Source organism: Chenopodium quinoa, unplaced genomic scaffold (genome assembly GCF_001683475.1).
Source record: "Chenopodium quinoa cultivar QQ74 unplaced genomic scaffold, ASM168347v1, whole genome shotgun sequence".
Classification (NCBI taxonomy): Eukaryota; Viridiplantae; Streptophyta; class Magnoliopsida; order Caryophyllales; family Amaranthaceae; genus Chenopodium; species Chenopodium quinoa.
In genome coordinates this window covers 102,555-121,024 of record NW_018742410.1, presented here as the reverse complement: position 1 = coordinate 121,024, position 18,470 = coordinate 102,555, and the positions used below count along the sequence as shown (strand labels likewise).

Genomic DNA, 18,470 nt, shown 5'->3' with positions numbered 1-18,470 from the left:
TACTTTTGCTGAAACTTCACTTGAAAGTAGATTTAGATAGCAATCGTAATAGTTGATTAATTTTAAGCTAAATGATTCCCTTATTTTCACGATAGTTTATTGCAAAAACTCTACTAATTGGCAATTATCGCTTCCTTTTTATAGGCTTATCAAATCAAAATTAGAGATAATTTGATATTTTAGTATAATTTGTGGAGTACTGTATAAATCTTAAAAACTCAGTGCTTTGCTTTATAAAAAAGAATACTAATAGTTCAAGGTTGAAGTTCCGCCGCTTCAACAACAGAACTGTCACAACCAACAGAAAATCAAAATCAAAATCAATATCTATGGTATGCAAATACGTACTGTTGCAGCTCATTTTCGCAGAACCCTAGCTTCATTTTCCAGGTTATACACCATTTTATAATTAATACTCTCTGTTTTCTTCTTCTACTAGCATTACATTATATTTTGGTTGATTCTTCAATTATGTTGTTTGATCCTCTCGGTATTTTGAGTTTTGTTCAAATGTATGCTGTAATTTGTTTTTGGAGGCTTCTTTTGATTGAGTGGTTAATTTGATGGGTTAGTCTTTCTGGGTTTGGTTAATTAGCTTGTGATTGTTGTGGAAAAGTTACAAGAATTGGATGAGGATGTTGACAAAATGGTGAATTATTTTGTGGGTAATTGTTCATTTTTGCATTTTGGAAGTGATTTGAAAAAACTATTTTGATTAGGTGGTACTTTGTATTTCCTAGTGCTCAAATGTTTTGAAGCATGGATAGTTTGATGGGTAATTTTGCAACTTTGGAACAAAAAATGTTGTCAAAATCACAACTTGTGCTTGTACTTCTGACTATATGATTGGATAATGATTTGCTTGATATTGATGTGATTGTGGACACTGGACTGCTTGGTTTGATATGATCTTGTTTACAAATGAGAGGATGCAGTCGATTTTCACTGTCAAAGAATTACTAAATTTGAACATTGATTTCACAAAGTACTTGATTCGAGAAACTGCTAACTTCTGAGGTTTTTAAGAAATTTCAGAGGCAATTCCAAGCTTTTAGACTTGTTGCTAGGTTAAAGTTTTGTCAGACATTGTGGTTCTGGTTGGAAGAGAGAAAGAAAGAAACGGAGCTTCCGTATGACTGAGGCGTGTACAATGCACGAATCACACTATTGATATGGGTTTAGATTTGTTGGAAATACTTGGTATGAGAATCATGAATCCCAGTCATTTTTTTAACATTGCATAACTTCAAATCTTCTATGTGCTTTTTTGGACTGGTCAATACTTAAGTAGTTTATTTTGAGGCCAAGTAAAAAGACGAACTTTAATCTATTTTTGATCCCATCACATTTACCATTTTCCATGAAAAGGTAGCGAGTATTTCTGGATTTCTAATTTTTTTTTTACTTCTGTCATTTGTGGTAGTGTAATTCATTTTTAAGAATGTTCTGTTGAATGAATGCTTGAATTTACGGGCATTTGCTATTTCCCGTTGTCATGTGCTATTATATTCTAATTAGCTAAAGTATCTCTGTACAGGAAAACTAAATAAGCTTGATTTACTTGTCAGGCACCTACAACAGCTTCAGAAAGGCTGCTCCACACTAAATACAGAATCCTGTCCTCAGATGGATTCCTCAGAGCGTTATTGCTATAACCCAACTCTTAATTGGAATCCTCAGGTTGAAGAATACTTCATTAAGGCATATGGTGCTGACCATTTTGATCGTATCTCTAAAGCTCTCACACGTCCATCTTGCTACTCTTGCCTACGTGTTAATGTAATGAAGACGACTAGTGATGCTGTCATTGAGAAGCTGTTGAGTATGCAACATGGAACAGATGGCAGAGACATAGACAATGATCTCATACACAAGTGCCCTATACCTGGGCTAGACTATGTTGTCTTTGTTCAAGGCACGGGACCTCATAAAATTGAATATGCTGATGTAACTGAACAGCCAGTAAAGGAGGTTATTGTAAGCCGCAAATGTGCTGAGGCTGTTCTTCGGGGTGCTCAGGTTTATGTCCCTGGTGTTTTGGCATGTAGTGCTCATGTTGAAAAGGGAGATTCTGTTGCTGTTTCTGTTGCTATTGAACAACCTGAAGCTGATGGTAAATGGGGAGGTACTGGAATAACACGTGGGATTGTACTTCAGGGCTCTGAGACAGATCCCCAATATTTTCAGCGGAAAGGCCTGTATATTGGAAGAGGAACTGCAATGATGTCTAGGGCCGGAATTTTCCGAGTGTTGCAAGGTGTTGCCATTTCTATGAGTAATAGGGTTTTTGATCTTCCTTCTTTTAACAATGTGCTCGAGGTGAGATTTTTCTCCAGAACCTTCCTAGCATTATTGCTGCTCATGCCTTAGATCCTCAAAAAGGTGAAAGGATATTGGACATGTGCGCAGCTCCAGGGGGTAAAACAACTGCTATAGCTATGCTTATGAGAGATGAAGGAGAGGTGGTTGCTGCAGATCGATCACACAATAAGGTAATGGATGTTCATAATTTGGCTGATGAAATGGGCTTGAAGTCTATAGTAACGTACAAGCTTGATGCTCTGAAGTCTGTTGCTACAGATGCTCTTGCTACAGAAAAAATATCTGGCAAGACTGAAGATACAAATTCGACGTCTTGTTCCATTGCTAAGGAAAAGATGAATGGTAATATGTTTCACAGGGAAAACGTAGTCAATGGAGATGGAAATGGACAAGTACCCAATATCATGTCTGTGTGCGGGAAGGATAAACAAAGAACCAAAAATGGGATTGGAAAGAATCATGTCAATGGTGGTAGAGTTGAAAAATCAAAAGGCTTTGCTCCTAATAGTTTTGATAGAGTTCTGCTTGATGCTCCTTGCTCTGCTCTTGGATTGAGACCTCGGTTGTTTGCTGGTGAGGAAACCTTAGAATCTTTGAAGAGTCATAAGAAATACCAGAGGAAGATGCTTGATCAAGCAGTGCAACTAGTTCGACCTGGAGGAGTTCTTGTATATTCGACTTGTACAATAAACCCTGGTGAAAATGAAGCTCTGGTGCGTTATGCTCTTGATAAATATTCGTTTCTGTCATTAGCACCCCAGCATCCAAGAGTTGGTGGGCCGGGCCTGCTTGGTCACTGTGAGCTGTCTGATGGGTATGTTGAGGAATGGCTAAAGCCTGGGGAAGAGGAACTTGTGCAGAGGTTTGATCCTTCTACATCTGACATAATTGGGTTTTTTATAGCCAAGTTTAAAGTTGGCTACAAAGAAGCATGAGTCCGATTGCTATGCGCAAGAGAAAATCTAACTAGTATACGGGTAGATTTCGGATTTTCTTTTTTTTTTTTGTCACTGCCTTTAACCGGATGGATCTCTTTGCTAAATCTTCCAAGATACTGTTTGAAGTTTGAGCCAATTTTCTTGTGGTGACTATCATGATGCTTATGATTTGAAGAATTTAGACACCATTCATTCTTTGATATAGCGTATTTGTATACTAATTATTCTTCTTGTGATAGCTTTTTCATAGATCGTTTAGTATCTCCTTGAGAAAGATTCATATGAAAAAAAAATAACGGCGTATCAGCCTAAGTATGAAGTGATGAAGTTCTGGTGAGCCTCCTGCAGCTTGTACTGGGTTCAAGTATCATAAAAGAGTCCTATCAATGTTGTATACTGGATTAGTTTAGGTGGAATGAATGTTTGGGGTTTGTTTTGATAAGTAGAAACCTCTATAGTAAACACCAAATTATCTCTTCAGTTACACAAGAAGATAGGGAGAACCCGAACTTCCCCATTACGTTATCTTGTTGATGTACGGTTGAACTGAACACCTATTATTTATTCTTGTACAGAAACTCTAATCTTTCCTTTGTTACTATACTGTCAGTTATGATAGCAGTTTAGCACTTCACGGCAAACACATGCCCAACAGACCGATGTATATTTTGATCAATTGCAATGCGATACTGATAGTGTTATACTGCTATGTACCATTATAATGGCAAATCCTTACACTATTGAGAATCTCTTTAACATTATGTTTGGTTGGCATATGTGGAGGAAAAAGAAGGGAAGGAATAGTCACGCAATGTCACGAGTCGTCTCCCTCATCAAATATGGGCGTTGAATGGGTCATTAGACACCAAGGCATAATCAGGTTGCCCATGGTGTGTGGAAGCACACTTCTTCCTATAGAGCTTTATTTTGTTGCGTCAAATGGGTCATTAGGCACCCAGGCATAATTGTAGCTAGGGGTTGCCCATGATGTTTCACTTCCCCCTATATAGCTTTATTTTGTTTTAGCCTTGTAATTCTATCCATTTGACGGTAACACAATAATGAGTTATTTAGATATAATTTGCTTTTACTAACTTAAATGTTGATGAGATGATAACTCCAATATCCAAAATAATTTTCTTCCTCGATGAGCTCCAGTAATTAATATTGTAAATTTTTTGTTAAATTAGCATGTCCACACCTGAATTATTAGTTTAAATTTGTATTTGGAATTATGTTACTCGATTTCAATACATGTGTTTAGAGACTTTGAACCCATAAGAAAAAATTCTTACATCTGTCACTGACTTGCCTCTTATTTTATTTAATTCAATTAAATTGCCTAAAACTATATGCCGGTCAAAGTGCCGAAGGGAGTATATACGAAACGACGGTAGCTATTTAGACTTGTTTAAACATCATTTCCTTCTAAATTTCCTTGAACAAAAATAAGCATGTTCCAAAGAAAAACATAATATTAAAGACAGCAACATTTGTAATCAAATGCACCTATGCAAGAAGATAAAAAGGATGATGCCACATCCCTAAACAACATTTTAAAAAAATAATGGTTTGGTTTGATAATATTCTGGCATTGCTAATTGAAAATAGGGTCACAAGCTAAACTGGAGCAGAGACTTTTTCAATCTCCTCAAGAAACTCCTCAAGAAAGAGGAGCACGATAAGGTGTACCCTTTCTCTTGCGAGTCTTGGTCACTATTTTGGTTGGTACTGGCGATGGCGGTGCCGATACTGATGATATTTGTACTTGCTCAATTTTTTCTTCCACTTGATCAAGCAACAGGAATGGAGGATCAAAATCATTTTGCTTCTTCAAGAATGCGCCCACCTAAGATGCATATATATGTTTTAAATAAATGGAAAATAATAGAGGAGACATAATATGCAAATTGTTAATAACATTTGTTTTAAAACAAGAGAAGGAAATAGAGGGGTGGCAGAATTACCAATATAGTGATAGTCACTTTCTTTCAAAAAAAAAAAATTATAATGATAGTCACTGATTTTGAGTGAAAACCAAATAACAAGCTGCATGTTACAGTATATGATCTATTGACAGTGTGCAAGCACAATAAGGTTATGCTATTATGTTTAGTACCATTAAAGAACAAATTGAACAATGTTTTTTAGTAAAACCTCGTACCATCATTGTGGAAGTGTTTGGTATAGAAAAAAACAATTCAAACTGAACCTTGTTTTCTACGGAAAGTTCATTTCAAAGGAAATCAGTTCTCAAAATTTTATCTTCCTTTATTTGATTGCTTGCAAGAATAAGTAGAAATGAGAAGGGACAAAAGAGGAAAGGGAGGAGATGGTAAGGAAGATGTGGAATCCTTCAATAAATAAGGAAAAACTTTTCCAAATTTTCAAAAAACCATTTTCCACCCTAACAAAAAATTAAATTGCCTAAAAAAAGGTCTTCCTACCAAACAAACACAACCTACACTATAGTATGCAACTCTTATACACCATACTACGAGTATATAGGATCTTGAATTTAACCCATTTGAATTTAAGTTTGCAATTGCTTTCAAAAAGACTAGTAAAATGAGGCTACAAAAATTTAAAATCATGATACCTTACAGGAAATGGAGCAATAATCATACAATTCATACTCAATCAACCTTCTTCTGCATGTCTGGCATGCCGCCTCTTCATTTGTTTTCGCCCCTGAGTGTGGCAATGGAGTCAAAGCTACGACCAACTGCCTGTTGCATCTGTATGGCTGGATGCACATTCAAAGAAAGATTAGGTCAAAGAAACAGTAAATTGAAGAAGAAAAATGATTTAATTAGCCCTCATATTTATTGCTTTCCCAACTTGCGAATATATAGGGTAACTAAGCATCAAAAGCAAATTTTTGATTTTTCTCGTAATCTACTAGCCTTGTAACCCATATTAATTCTCATTTGGCTAACATACAGAACAATCCTGGAAGGTCAAAGGACACAAAAAAAAAAAAAAAAAAAAAAAAAAAAAAAAAAAAAAAAAAACACAGACACAGATATATATTAGCTTCCCATGAAATACACAAGTCCTTAATCCCTCCACCAACCTCCTGAATTTAGACACTTCTCCTATAATTTCCCTTAGATGAAAATTGTTGAAAAGGTTAGAGCCAACGGTCAAAAACACAACATTTTCACTGCATCCTCATGTGATAACACTGGTATATTCCAATGTGCAGTTATGTAATGCTAGGGAGATAAAGGAAATGTGGTTTCTGGATCGTCTATTAGCTACTGCAGAGGCAAGTATCATTTAATTGGTAATCAAATAAAAGACTAGCTAGACTAAAAAATATTGAAGAAGTCCCCAGTTTTTTTTATAGGTAGTAATCACCTGGATTTTTGAACAATCAATACGCCTCTCTATCTCATCAAGAGGAACCACATCCTTGTAAACATGGCGATAGATCTTCAAAATTCTATGGCCTGAATGGGAAGCTAGTGACACACAATATTGGCAGAGAGATGTATCACAGTCTATACAATACTTGTTTAACTCATTCCGGCGAATAGGATGTTCAGAGCAAGGCTCAAAGAAGGTTTTCTTGATAAACTTTTCAAGCCACCCTGGTTTTAACTTTCTTGAATCAACCTACAAAATAAAAAAATTGAGGCATGTAACATCATGTACTAGATTAAAATAATTAGAGCAGCTATTCAAAAATTAATAAAAAAAAATTAAAAAAAAAAAAAACCAATAGGAGGCCACTCAACACGTCAGATAAGTACTTCCTCTATTCCAAAAATATTGCAACAAGGATGAAATTACGCATTCCAAAACACATTTTATATGCTAAATATCTATAATTATATAAGAGTAAAAATTATAAAAAGTTGATATTGTGAATGTATTTTACGAGACAAATCTAACAAGACCCCACATGGCTACATTTTACTTTATGTATAAATCATAATATGTGGTCAAACAAGCGTGATGAATAGTGTAAAAGTCCAGTTGTTGCAATATTACTAGAACGGAGGAAGTATATCATAAACGAGGCATTAATTGAAGAAGTATAAGACAAGATGCATTACCTGAGTGCCCTGACTTGAGACTTCATCATTTTCAGTCTGAGGCTCTAAAGCTTGGTTTAGTTTCAAAACAACCTCACTATTGCCCTGGAAACAAAAAAAAAAACGAAAAACCATTGTGGGCGAAAGATAAGGATTTTAACTCCGTGGTTTTTTACCTACTAACTGCCAGACAGAGAATATTCTAACAAAAAAAACAGACGAATTTGCTGCTATTGTTGGTCAATCATACTAGCAACGCTATGGAAAACTTCTAGGTACAACCAAGACAACAACAGCCAGATATAGTGGATCTAGTATAGCAAAAGTAGTCCCTCAAGTGTACAAGGTCGACCCTTAAGACTACGTAGTTCTTATGTATGTAAAATTCATACAAAAAAAAGGTTATATTATTCAGCTAAGATAGGGTCAATGATCAGCAAATACCTAATAATAATTTCCATTCTTCAATTGTCTCTTATGATTGGGTTATACAGTCATGCTTTTTTACTTTATTAGCCCTAGTGCACTACTACCAAATCTATCAGCTTACAACCTTAAAGATTATATACCAATGTTAAAAATAAACTCCTAATCTGGCCTCAATTTCTTTTAAAACTGCACTCTCACTTACATACCTACATTAATCCCCAGCTGGCTCACCAAACTCGCTTCTTTGCCATCACCAATACTAAAACACGCACAAATACCTCCAGGCTCAACAAAATATAAGCACATTGTTGCTAATAAAATCATCTCAATAAAATATATGCAGACTTTGCATTAATGACATGTGTAATACAACGTTTTGTAACTACACGTTGGAAAGAAGATATTGGTAAGCTGTAATCTTTACATTGTTCCACGGGCTGTGTAGTTGCCAAGATAAGTGGAAACCTGTTAAAGCTCAGACGTTGACAGTTGACCTGATGAAAAGCCCATTCTCTATTTTTTGGGATAGAAATTTTTTTCTGACAACAATTTTGTTCTAGTGACTAGATAAGATCTGTTACTGCTGTTAATCAAAAGCAAGGTCAAGGTTCTGCAAAGATTTCGTAATTCTACATGTCACTTACTGTTCCTCCAGCCATTTAGCTGTGGGAAACACTTACTATTGAGCTACAACTAAGGTATTTAGGACTTGGTTTTTCGTTCACACTGTTTGATAGGCTCATAAAAAATGTATGGATCATATATTACATACAAAAAAACACCTAACAGTCTAACAATTGTTTGGTTAACCTTTTGGAATAAGATGGAATAATGTTAGTCTATTCCATCCACTTTATTGTTTGATCAGAGTCTTTTAGTATGAAATCTCATACCAAAGAGTTCTAACTCTACCCCATACCCTAAGAATTCCATACCCACCTCACCCCCTAACATTCACAATCTATTCCATTAATGGGTCACAAAAACCAATCCAAACCATTCCGACAATAAACCAAGCAGCTTTAGACTAGTATAGGATTTTGAATGCATTCCATCCTAGTATAAGATTCCATACCAATCCATTCCAATTTAACGAACCAAACACCCTATATTTTATATTCAGGGAATAGAGAAATCATATGTATGTCTATGGGGCAAAAATAATTTGAGCAAGAGGGGTAGGAGCTTAAGGGTACTAAATGTCCTGATGCACAATTAAGCCACTTCCACTGTCCAAGTATCACAGCTACACAACTGTGTACCTAATTTTAAATCTCAACCTCAAATCCATGATATTTGTAAGGCTCCATCCAGTTGGACCTTAAATATTGCGTTGGTATGGGTTCAGTCTCATCCGAAACTATACCTAATGTCTAGAAAGGAATAATGAAAAGACAAGACAAACAAGATCAACTCTCTTCCAGAACCTATCACCACTCTACACGACACCCCCCCCCCCCCAAACAAAAAAATTCCATGACCAATAATGCCACAGTAACAAACCACCAAATAAAAAAAATTAGTTTTCCCTGTCCTCCAAGTCATCACCGCTTTGACAACACACAACAAAAAATAATTAAAAAAAACCAAAAAAAAAAAAAAAAAAAAAAATTAATGTCAAACCTTTAATCTTCTTCTCTTAATTTAGATAGTTTGTGGATTTTTTGCCTACTAAGCTTCTAGTTTTGGAACTTTGGTGTGCTAACTCGAAAACAAAAGGTTTATTTTTAACTCAAAGGAGGATAAGAGAGAAAAGCAAAGGGTGGGGAGGACAACAAGAGAAACAGTGGTGACAAAGGATGTACGAGAATGAGAAAGGGAGGAGGAAAGAAGAGGGAAAGGATGGGAAGAGGAATAAAGAAATGAAGGAAGCAAGAGGGGGAATGAAGGGAGGTGAGCAGGTGATTGAAAGAGAAGAGGGGGGAGGGGGAGGGGTTAATCTGCAAACCAATTTAAATGCATGGGTTAATTCCTCACCCAGTAACTACCTGGTCCCAGAAGAGAACCAATCTGAGACTTAAATTCTAAGGCAAAGCATCAACTTAATTGGAAAAATAGTAAAAAAAATAAAAAAAATAAATAAATAATTTAAAAAAATAAAAAAGCAAGGGAAAAATGAAGAGAAAAACTTTTATTGATTGACATAAATGGTAACGAGCGTGAAAGTATATTGACTACAGCTAAAGAGGTGGGCAGAAAGAATTTAGTATCACTTGACATGGATAGCAAATGAGATAACTGCTGCAAACTGTCCAAAAGTGATACTTATCCCCCATAGTATTGATTACGATACAGAGCTTATAGGGCAACGTATTTTATGCTACCACAAAAAAAACAAAAAAAAAAAAAAAAAAAAAAAAAAAAAAAAAAAAAAAAAAATCTTCCTTTGGATTAATGGGAATAAGAAATAAAGAAACAAAAAAAAAACTTGGGGGAGATAGACTAGCTGGTAATCTTTCAAAGACATATTAATTTGATGAGAAGAGGATCACAGGTTTAAGTCGCTAGTTTGGCTTCAAGCTACATTTTCTATGTGAATTGTGAAGCCAGGACCTTGCTACAAGAATTCCACTTATCTTATAGGGCTTATTATGATAAACAGGGGTTCAGCAATTGCTAGAACGTAGGATGAGCCCAGAAGAATGAGACAGTCAGGTACATATACAAAGACGGGACTTTAGACATAAAGTAATTTCACTGTAGGTAGGTATCTTCACATCAGTAAACAAAAGAGACAGGATGCTCTTTTCATAATAATAGCCTTTAGTGTCTATACTAGTTAGCAATATCGAGAGATACGAGAAATAAAAGTAACTCATCTTACAAAATTTCTGCTGGATATGTGATCTGGGACGAGAGAGAATGCGACAGCCCCAGATGATATAAAAAAATCCTAATTTCATCACATGTTAGGGTGTTATATGTAAAAGAGAGGCAATAGCGATTATCAAAGGAAAAAAAAATACCCCATGTTTTGATTATTTATGTTTGGCAACACTAGCTGAATAGGAGCTGTAACTGATAAGATAGTTGATTGCACAAGTTTTTAGGTAGAACTAGTTGTTTATGTAGCTAATTTTTTTGGATTGCTGTTTAAAGTAAAACCTATGGATTAAAGATGGATAAATTTAAAGTTTCAGCTCCTTATTATGAGATGTTATAAAGAGTAGAATCTCACGTAAAGTCCTACTTCAGCAAAATAAATTTTATTTAAGGCACGTTCCAACAAAATGTCTAGTTATTTCAGCACCTTAAACATTTCAGAGCATTTCAGCTCCGTATTCAAAGTAGATGAAATGGGATACCAAACATAGCCTTCTAAAAGATCGAGTAAACCAGGGATGTATAATTGAGCGTGGCAAGATGACTAGATTATGAAAAACAAGTAGCAATTGGCTTAATATTATAGCAACGATTAAATCGTGGCAGAAATTTTTGAAGTGTACGTAGTGTCCAGTCAGCATAAAACGTAAAGTATATGTGGTAGCTTGTCTGCAAAAGGCAATATTTGTATTGAATTCGAACAAAGAGCGGTTAAACCTCTTTGTTTTTTTCCATTGATTTTCTAATTCTTTCTTTATTCTTTCAGGGAAAGAGTCACAAAGCACAGAGTGACAGACATAACCAAGTCAAGAGATTAACCAACAGATTGTTATATAACGGTAAATGACTAGTCAACTATTGTCCATCCGCTCTTTTGACTCTAGAAAACCATTTGAAGACTTCATTCAACACTTGATATATTACCACAAATAACAATCTAGATCTAAAATCAATTACTTCTATTAAATCCCGACCATAACTTCAGACTTGTTAATTAAACACTCATATTGTTAAGCCCATATAACTTTATAGTTCTAGTCAATTATTGTCCATCTGCTCTTTTAACTCTAGAAAATCATTTGAAGACTTTCATTCAAGACTTGATATATTACCACAGATAAATATCAAGATTTGAAACCAATTACTTCTACTAAATCCCAATCATAACTTCAGACTTGTTAATTACACATTCAATTTGTTAAACCCATTTTCCAGACATTTTCAAATGTTTAAAATGTTCAAATCATTTGCATGTTGATATATAGTTCTTAAGAGCACCATAAGACATAAACTTATCACAAAAAAAAGGATCCAATCAAGAAAATAAATCATCAACGATAAAATCAGTGCAACGAGAAATTGAAACATGAGCAACTTTAAGAACATCATCAGCATATTCAGTTTCCCATACCTCAAGTGCAACATTAGAGGATAAAGAGCTTTCCATTTTCACATCAAAAAGATCAGATCTTCCCTGAGACAAATTGAAAACAAAGGAGTAAATATGAAAGTCATTAATATGAATTTCTAAAGAATTTCATAAGTTTGGAAGAAAAATTGAAATATGAATGGCTTGATATCCAATTGAATAAACCTAAATCAAAGAGGAAAGATGAGTATGCTTCATAGTTTGATGAATTTAAGGTGCATCACTTTTTATCATGAGATGCATCAATTACGTTTACGTTGCAAAAAAATAACGTGAAAATCTGCTAGACTGCAACACACTATTGGTGTTTTAGTGAAGCTTTTTCATTCAGCACAAGACAAGAATGATATTAATTAGAGGTTTAATGCTATTGGCTGCTACCCCATGAAAAATGCAATAAATCAGTTAACATACTGCCAATTAATTTATAATTTCAAATTTACAAGCCAATAGAGAACTTTTCAAAAGAAAGTTGATGCATGTACTACGTCACAAAGAATTATCAAGTAAGAACTTAATTAATGTAATAAACAGATTCTATAATATTTCAGTTCAGTAATTATAAACGGCTATGCAAAGAACTTAATTAATGTAATAAACAGATTCTATAATACTTCAGTTCAGTAATTATAAACGGCTATGCAACTCTTTGGAAAAAATAAAAAAAAAAAACAGGACACCGAATTGTCAACTAATTTTCATATAATGTGCAATAATGAATACAAGAGAAAAACTGAGCAACTTCAAAGCAAGAAATGGGGCATATGTTTGTCAAAGTTAAAATCAATTATGACACCAATCTATCCTAGGACAGTATCAAATCTTCTGTTTGTGAAAGCAATCAATAGTATAATTTTGCCAGATGAGATTCTACAAGCATAATACAGTTTATAATATATACACATTGCAGACCAAATAAACTTTAAAATACTGTATCTTTTGATAATTACGTGCCTGAAATTGAGAAATGACACTAATTTCGAAATTATATTACTTTTATAAACAAATTCTGTAACTTCCTGGTCCTCTGAATTTCCACCAGACACATTCCCTATAATATGAAATTGAGCAGAATAATTATACAGAACGTTGCTTCATGCTTTGCCTTGAATTGGATTCACCTACCTGAGATACAGCAATAAGTCTTAGTTGGCTATGACACGTAAAACATTATATTATATTGTTTAACAGATTAATGTCTCGGCTAATAATACAAATGAGCAATTCTTTGAATATGCAGGTTTCTTCACCCTAGTTTTAGAGGGAGGAGAGGTTTTCAGACTAAAACAACGATGAAAGTTTTTTATTCTAAGAGGAATGCTACATTCCAATCTTTTCTCATTGATTAAAAAAAAATCTACAAGATCCCTTCCTATTTAATGATATTCGAAAAATTGCAAAGTATTTTCAATTGTTTTATACTATATCTGCTGCCTAATTATTGGAGTTTCCTTCTATGTAAATGTACAGCATTCAGCTAAATAATACATACAGAGGGCATCAATAAATCCCTGGGAAAAAAATCCAAAGCAGTTCAGTGACCCAGTGCAGCACATGAATTCACTCAATGATGATCGGATTATCTCTTTTATCCTTGCCCTACGGATGAGAAAAAAAAAAAGAAAAAAAAAATAAAATAAAATAAAAAAATAAGGAGAAGGTAATCCTATAAATAAAGTCTCTACATCTTTTTCCCTCCAATATGTGCATCAAGAAGTGCTATTGTACTTCTCCGACAATTTAGTAGTACTTAAGACCCCTGTGATAAGAATTTCCAGTTGATCCCAGGAAACAGGAAGTTCAATCGCAAAATTGCTGCAGCATAATTTGATTTTGTTATGAGTGTTTTAAATCAATATCAATAAACTAGACTGTAGTCAAATAACTTCTTGTCATTAATCTATGATAACAAGTTGCTAGGATGGAATCCATCCTGTCTATGTTGCCCTTCAATAGAGGCCATCCTCTCAATAGCATTTCACTTGTACTGAACTCAAAGAATACACAAATTTAAGTAAATGACAACAGAAGTGCGAATAGAATAATATATAACTGTATACCTTCATTTTTTCTGCCAATGTCTCTTCATCAGACGCAATTTTGTTTTTGATTTCATCAAGTAAAACTAATCTTGCTGCAACAATTTTATTCTGCACAATAAAAAGAAAAAATTAAATGTGGCACTTTAACATATACAACAAAAAGAGCTTGCAATGCTTCCTCTTTCAAAATAATGAACTTATTTTTCAAGTTTTTAAAAGGTTCCCAGGCAAATAAAAGTTAATAAAGCTTTCTTCAAAAAAAAAGAGTTAATAAAGCTTCATGAATTTAAGCATAGTTCAACTTATGAAAGAATAAAAAAAAAATTATAAATAAATTGTGCAAGGAGGGAGCAATTGAGCAAAGGTAGAACAATCACACATTATGATGGATCAAATAAAGATTATTAACCCATCATGTGGTACTGTTTTCCCTATTAGCCAATACTGAACATATTTCCACTTTTACATATGTCAATCTTGATTGCATGCTAATCCTTAGCATATGCACTGTCCAATTGTCATAACTTAAATTCAGATTTCTGGTCATCTAAGCCAACTGGAAATTAAGCAAGCAAGAAGAACAACCACACATTGAAACATTTTTAAGAAAACTAATATAAGGCCTGAAGGAAAATTCAACGAATCCAATGACAAAACACAATCAAGGGTAATATCTCTACAAGTAGTTGAGTACCAGAATAACACTAGTTGATTGTTAAGGCTGCACACCACTACTCATAGTCACTACAGAAACCAACAACATAAAACTTCCTCCTTGACATGAGCGATGCATCCATAAAAAAAAAATCATGACACTAAACATAAGTGCCAAGAGAAGTATTGCTAAGCTCTTCATTATGATGGAGTGATGGACTCTAAATTATTAGAAACATAGCTAACTGATAATGAAGGAGGTCAACATTCCAAACATGTATTCACCTTCTTCCATCCAGGGGCACTCTCTTCCCAGTTTTCCTTGCAGTTCAAATTTTCACATGACTAGAATGTCTGATTTTGTGAATGCAAATATATCACATGTTCCAGAACAAACATGAAAATGCTAGTTTCACATTTACTTTATTCAAGTTGCAAGTTAATACTAGAGGACATGATAAAATAAAGAAAAGAAATGAACCCACAAACGTCATAGCTGGAATGAAATGAAGATCCGATTTGTTCTTGTAAGCTTCTGATAACATGCTGACAAACTCATCAGTTACCTGTGTCATGTAGAAAATGTAATGTTTTTTCTCTTTGCTTAGAATCTTTGCAAGATAGGTGATTTAATGAAATTTCAAGTAGACAAAATAATTTTAGTACCGAAGTGGAATCATCATTCTTGTCATCACTCTGTTTATAAAGTTCTCCTTCAACTGGCCTGTGAAGAAAGACCAACAAATTTGTCGAGAATTAGATGAAAAGGCAAAAAAAAAGGACTTGAACAGAGATGTCAGCTTGAAGCCTGGAACTTACAAGTGCAGGACATTAATAGCTTCACTCGCATTTTTTTGCTTGATGTTTGAGTACATCTGATTAAAGGAATGCATACACTTATTCTGATGATATAGTATTCAATTGAATCATAAGACATATAGAAAGAACCAAATGGCTTTACCTCATTCTCATTAAAGAATTTGAAGTCCTTGCAGTTGATTTCTTGAAATTCTAAGTTGTCTATTCTGCAAAATAAGTACAAGATTTAAAAGCATTTCACCCAATTAAGTCTCCCATTTAATTAGTTAAGTACTTACCCCACATTTTGTACTAATAATTTCCTCATCATCTCAAGCCTTTTCTCCACTTCTGTATTGAAAATCTTGGCTGGTTTTCCCTGTAATAAAACAAGATTTAGCTTTTAGGAGGTACCCCAAAAAAATATATACAAAACATACTTTTTAAACACTGAATTACCAAACAACTACATAGGAAGCAAAGACTATTAATACAGAAGCACCAAGACACAAGGATATAATGTTGGCTCTATTGAAGTAATCACCTCTAATTTTCCTTGCATATATCTTTCCAGAATCTTCAGCATATTTTCATACTTAGCCTTAGAATTGTTGCACTCAATCCGACTTTTTGTTCCTGCCTCCTGCAGTGAAATGAAATGGAATGTAAGCAAGAATTCTCAAACAGTAGTATTGAAAACAAACTAAAGCTAAGATTATTCATTTAGCCTCTAAACTAAACAAAGTTACTCCAACCAAGGTCTTCTTAAGAAGAATAGATGACACATCTTTTTTATAGCAATGCAAAAATGGAAAACAAAAGGTGAAAAATGACTTGGGAATTAAAATAGCAGCCCTCAGATAGCATCCATGGGCTTTAGTAGTGAAGAAATAACCTGTTTAAGTTAAATGGGCGCATACAATCCACTTGGGAAGCAAGAAACTTATATTATTTCCTTGTGTCAAGAAATGATCATTAATCATATTGCAAACTACACAAGAACCACCACTAAATCCACAACTACACACAAGCAGCATTAATGCTAGCATACCAGCATAGATATGCACAACTGACAATCTATAGTTTCCCTTGTAAGAATAATTCCGAAACCAAACAACTACATGTCCTCTCATCTTCTCTTCTTTAAGATAGGTCAATTTCCAATTTGAGTCTAATTGTCTTCTAATAGAAACCATTACAAATCCATGAAATCCACTCTAATATCACTAAAAAAAACTTCCTAAATTTAGCCTTCACCAAATACTTCTCTGATAGTATGAAAAATGTCACAAGTTCAAAATGTCAAAAAAAATATTGTGCACACAACCCTAAGCTGTACAACTCTCAACTCCATAAGAATTTACACATACCACATACTCCATAATCAGCAACATAATTCCTAAACCAAATAATTACTGCTGTATTTCAAAAGATAATTACTGCTATAATAAACCTTTGCATGACATCAAAAATCAAACAATATGACAAAAAGCAGAAACTAAACCCTATAATTCACAAAAACCCAGTAATTGTACACAATTATGACAGTTAAAAATACAATTTGTAATTCCAACATAAGGAATTCATAAAACCCGGAGAACAAATACTACAAGTAATAACAAATACTACAAGTAAGTCAAAATTGAAAACTTGGAGCATATATAAAATAAAAAAATAAAAGTTCATATCTTTTTGCCCAAAATAGAAACAGAAGCAAACATACCTTCATTTTCATAGCATCTTGCATCAAATAAGGTCATATAAGATGGGTATTAAAGAATTTGATGTTAATTTCAAATTTGAAAGCATAATTGTGTAAAAACAAGAAAGGGTTTTGATTTTTTCTTCTTTTTTTAGGTAATTTTGTACCTTCCAAGTTTTGAAATTGTGCTCCGTAACAATTTAAGGGAAGAAAAATCTGAGAATTGGAATGGTGGGTTTGATAAGCAGGGAATGAATGCTTCATCAATTCCGAAGCAAATGTCACTTGTAACAATGTGCTTTTTCATGCTCTCCAATGCAGGTTTTTGCAGCTTTCTTTATGACTAATTAATGGTATTTCTACCTTCTCATACATATTTTTAACAGTTTTCATGGTGGAATAATTATGAGAATTGAGCCCGTCAATACCCAGATAAATAAACACAATTTGGTCTTTAAGATTTGTTAAGACTTAAGATCATTTCTGCATTTTATGATTGATTGATTGACCTCTTTCAAGTTCCAAACACAATTCACAAGTGGTAAATTACTAAATTTTAGAGTCCATCATGGACCGGGCAAGTTTCGAGATAATAAAAAGGTAACTCTAAGTGATTTTTTACATCAAAAATTAAAAATGATTTGGTTATTTTTAAGAAAAAAAAATGACTTGATGCTAAAATTATTTTTATTTATTAAATAGTAGATAAAAAAAAATCACTAATAAGTCATAAACAAATTTTTATATGTGGCTGGCCACACCTGTGGCCGAGGTTAAGCCCTGTTTACTTCACTTCAAAAAATAATATTTCAATAAAATTAATTTCACTTCAGTAAGGGCTTGTTTAGTTCACCTTATTTTTGTTTATATGAACTTATCTAATCTAGTCTGATCTTATCAGATCTGATTTAATTGTCTGATTTGACCAAACTTTGACCTTAAATGTACAATGATGTATAAGGAAAAAATATATTAAGTGGGGTCTTGTTAGATTCGTAAATACTTTGACCCATTTTGTGTGTCGAAAATATCTCGATTAGTGTGTCGTTATTTTCTAACTATGAAAGTTGACCAGGTAAGGTTTTGGGATCATTTGATCCTTAATGGACTCAAATTAAGCTCGGAATTGGCTAAATAAGTAATGTAAATGCCCTTTTTTGTGTGTTGAGAAATATCTCAATTTGCGTGTCGTTTTTTTTAACTATGTGAATTGTTCAGGTAAGGTTTCTTGTGGTCATTTGGATCCAAAATAAGCTCGAAATTGGCAAAAAAAATAATGTAAATGTCGTG

General features: G+C 33.8%; 1 protein-coding gene and 1 pseudogene across 3 annotated transcripts; one reads left to right on the top strand and one right to left on the bottom strand.

The window, feature by feature from the left end:
- The first annotated feature begins 223 nt into the window (after positions 1-223).
- On the top strand, positions 224-3,858 carry LOC110704916 (annotated as a pseudogene).
- A 785-nt stretch (positions 3,859-4,643) lies between these two features.
- Positions 4,644-17,644, bottom strand: LOC110704893. Of its 3 annotated transcripts, XM_021882707.1 has the most exons (14): positions 17,202-17,644; positions 16,023-16,121; positions 15,778-15,857; positions 15,642-15,705; positions 15,500-15,555; positions 15,347-15,404; positions 15,166-15,246; positions 14,045-14,134; positions 12,979-13,035; positions 11,967-12,029; positions 7,325-7,408; positions 6,624-6,881; positions 5,860-6,006; positions 4,645-5,109 (listed from the first exon to the last, which is right to left on the bottom strand). In XM_021882707.1, exons 1-14 carry the CDS (start codon positions 17,223-17,225, stop codon positions 4,924-4,926), a joined length of 1,347 nt encoding a protein of 448 aa, XP_021738399.1. In that variant the 5' UTR covers positions 17,226-17,644; the 3' UTR covers positions 4,645-4,923. The 3 variants fall into 3 exon arrangements, with proteins under 3 accessions (XP_021738410.1, XP_021738399.1, XP_021738404.1); XM_021882712.1 differs by lacking the exon at positions 12,979-13,035 and having other exon boundaries at positions 4,647-5,109; XM_021882718.1 differs by lacking the exons at positions 16,023-16,121; positions 17,202-17,644 and having other exon boundaries at positions 4,644-5,109; positions 15,642-15,700; positions 15,778-15,858.
- Positions 17,645-18,470: the final 826 nt, after the last annotated feature.

Coding starts and splice junctions, on each gene's coding strand:
- LOC110704893 (XM_021882707.1), bottom strand. CDS start 17,225: ATGCAAGATGCTATGAAAATGAAG. Junction 16,122..17,201: donor AAGATGCTATGAAAATGAAG/GTATGTTTGCTT, acceptor ATTTCACTGCAG/GAGGCAGGAACAAAAAGTCG. Junction 15,247..15,346: donor AGAATGATGATTCCACTTCG/GTACTAAAATTA, acceptor TACATGACACAG/GTAACTGATGAGTTTGTCAG.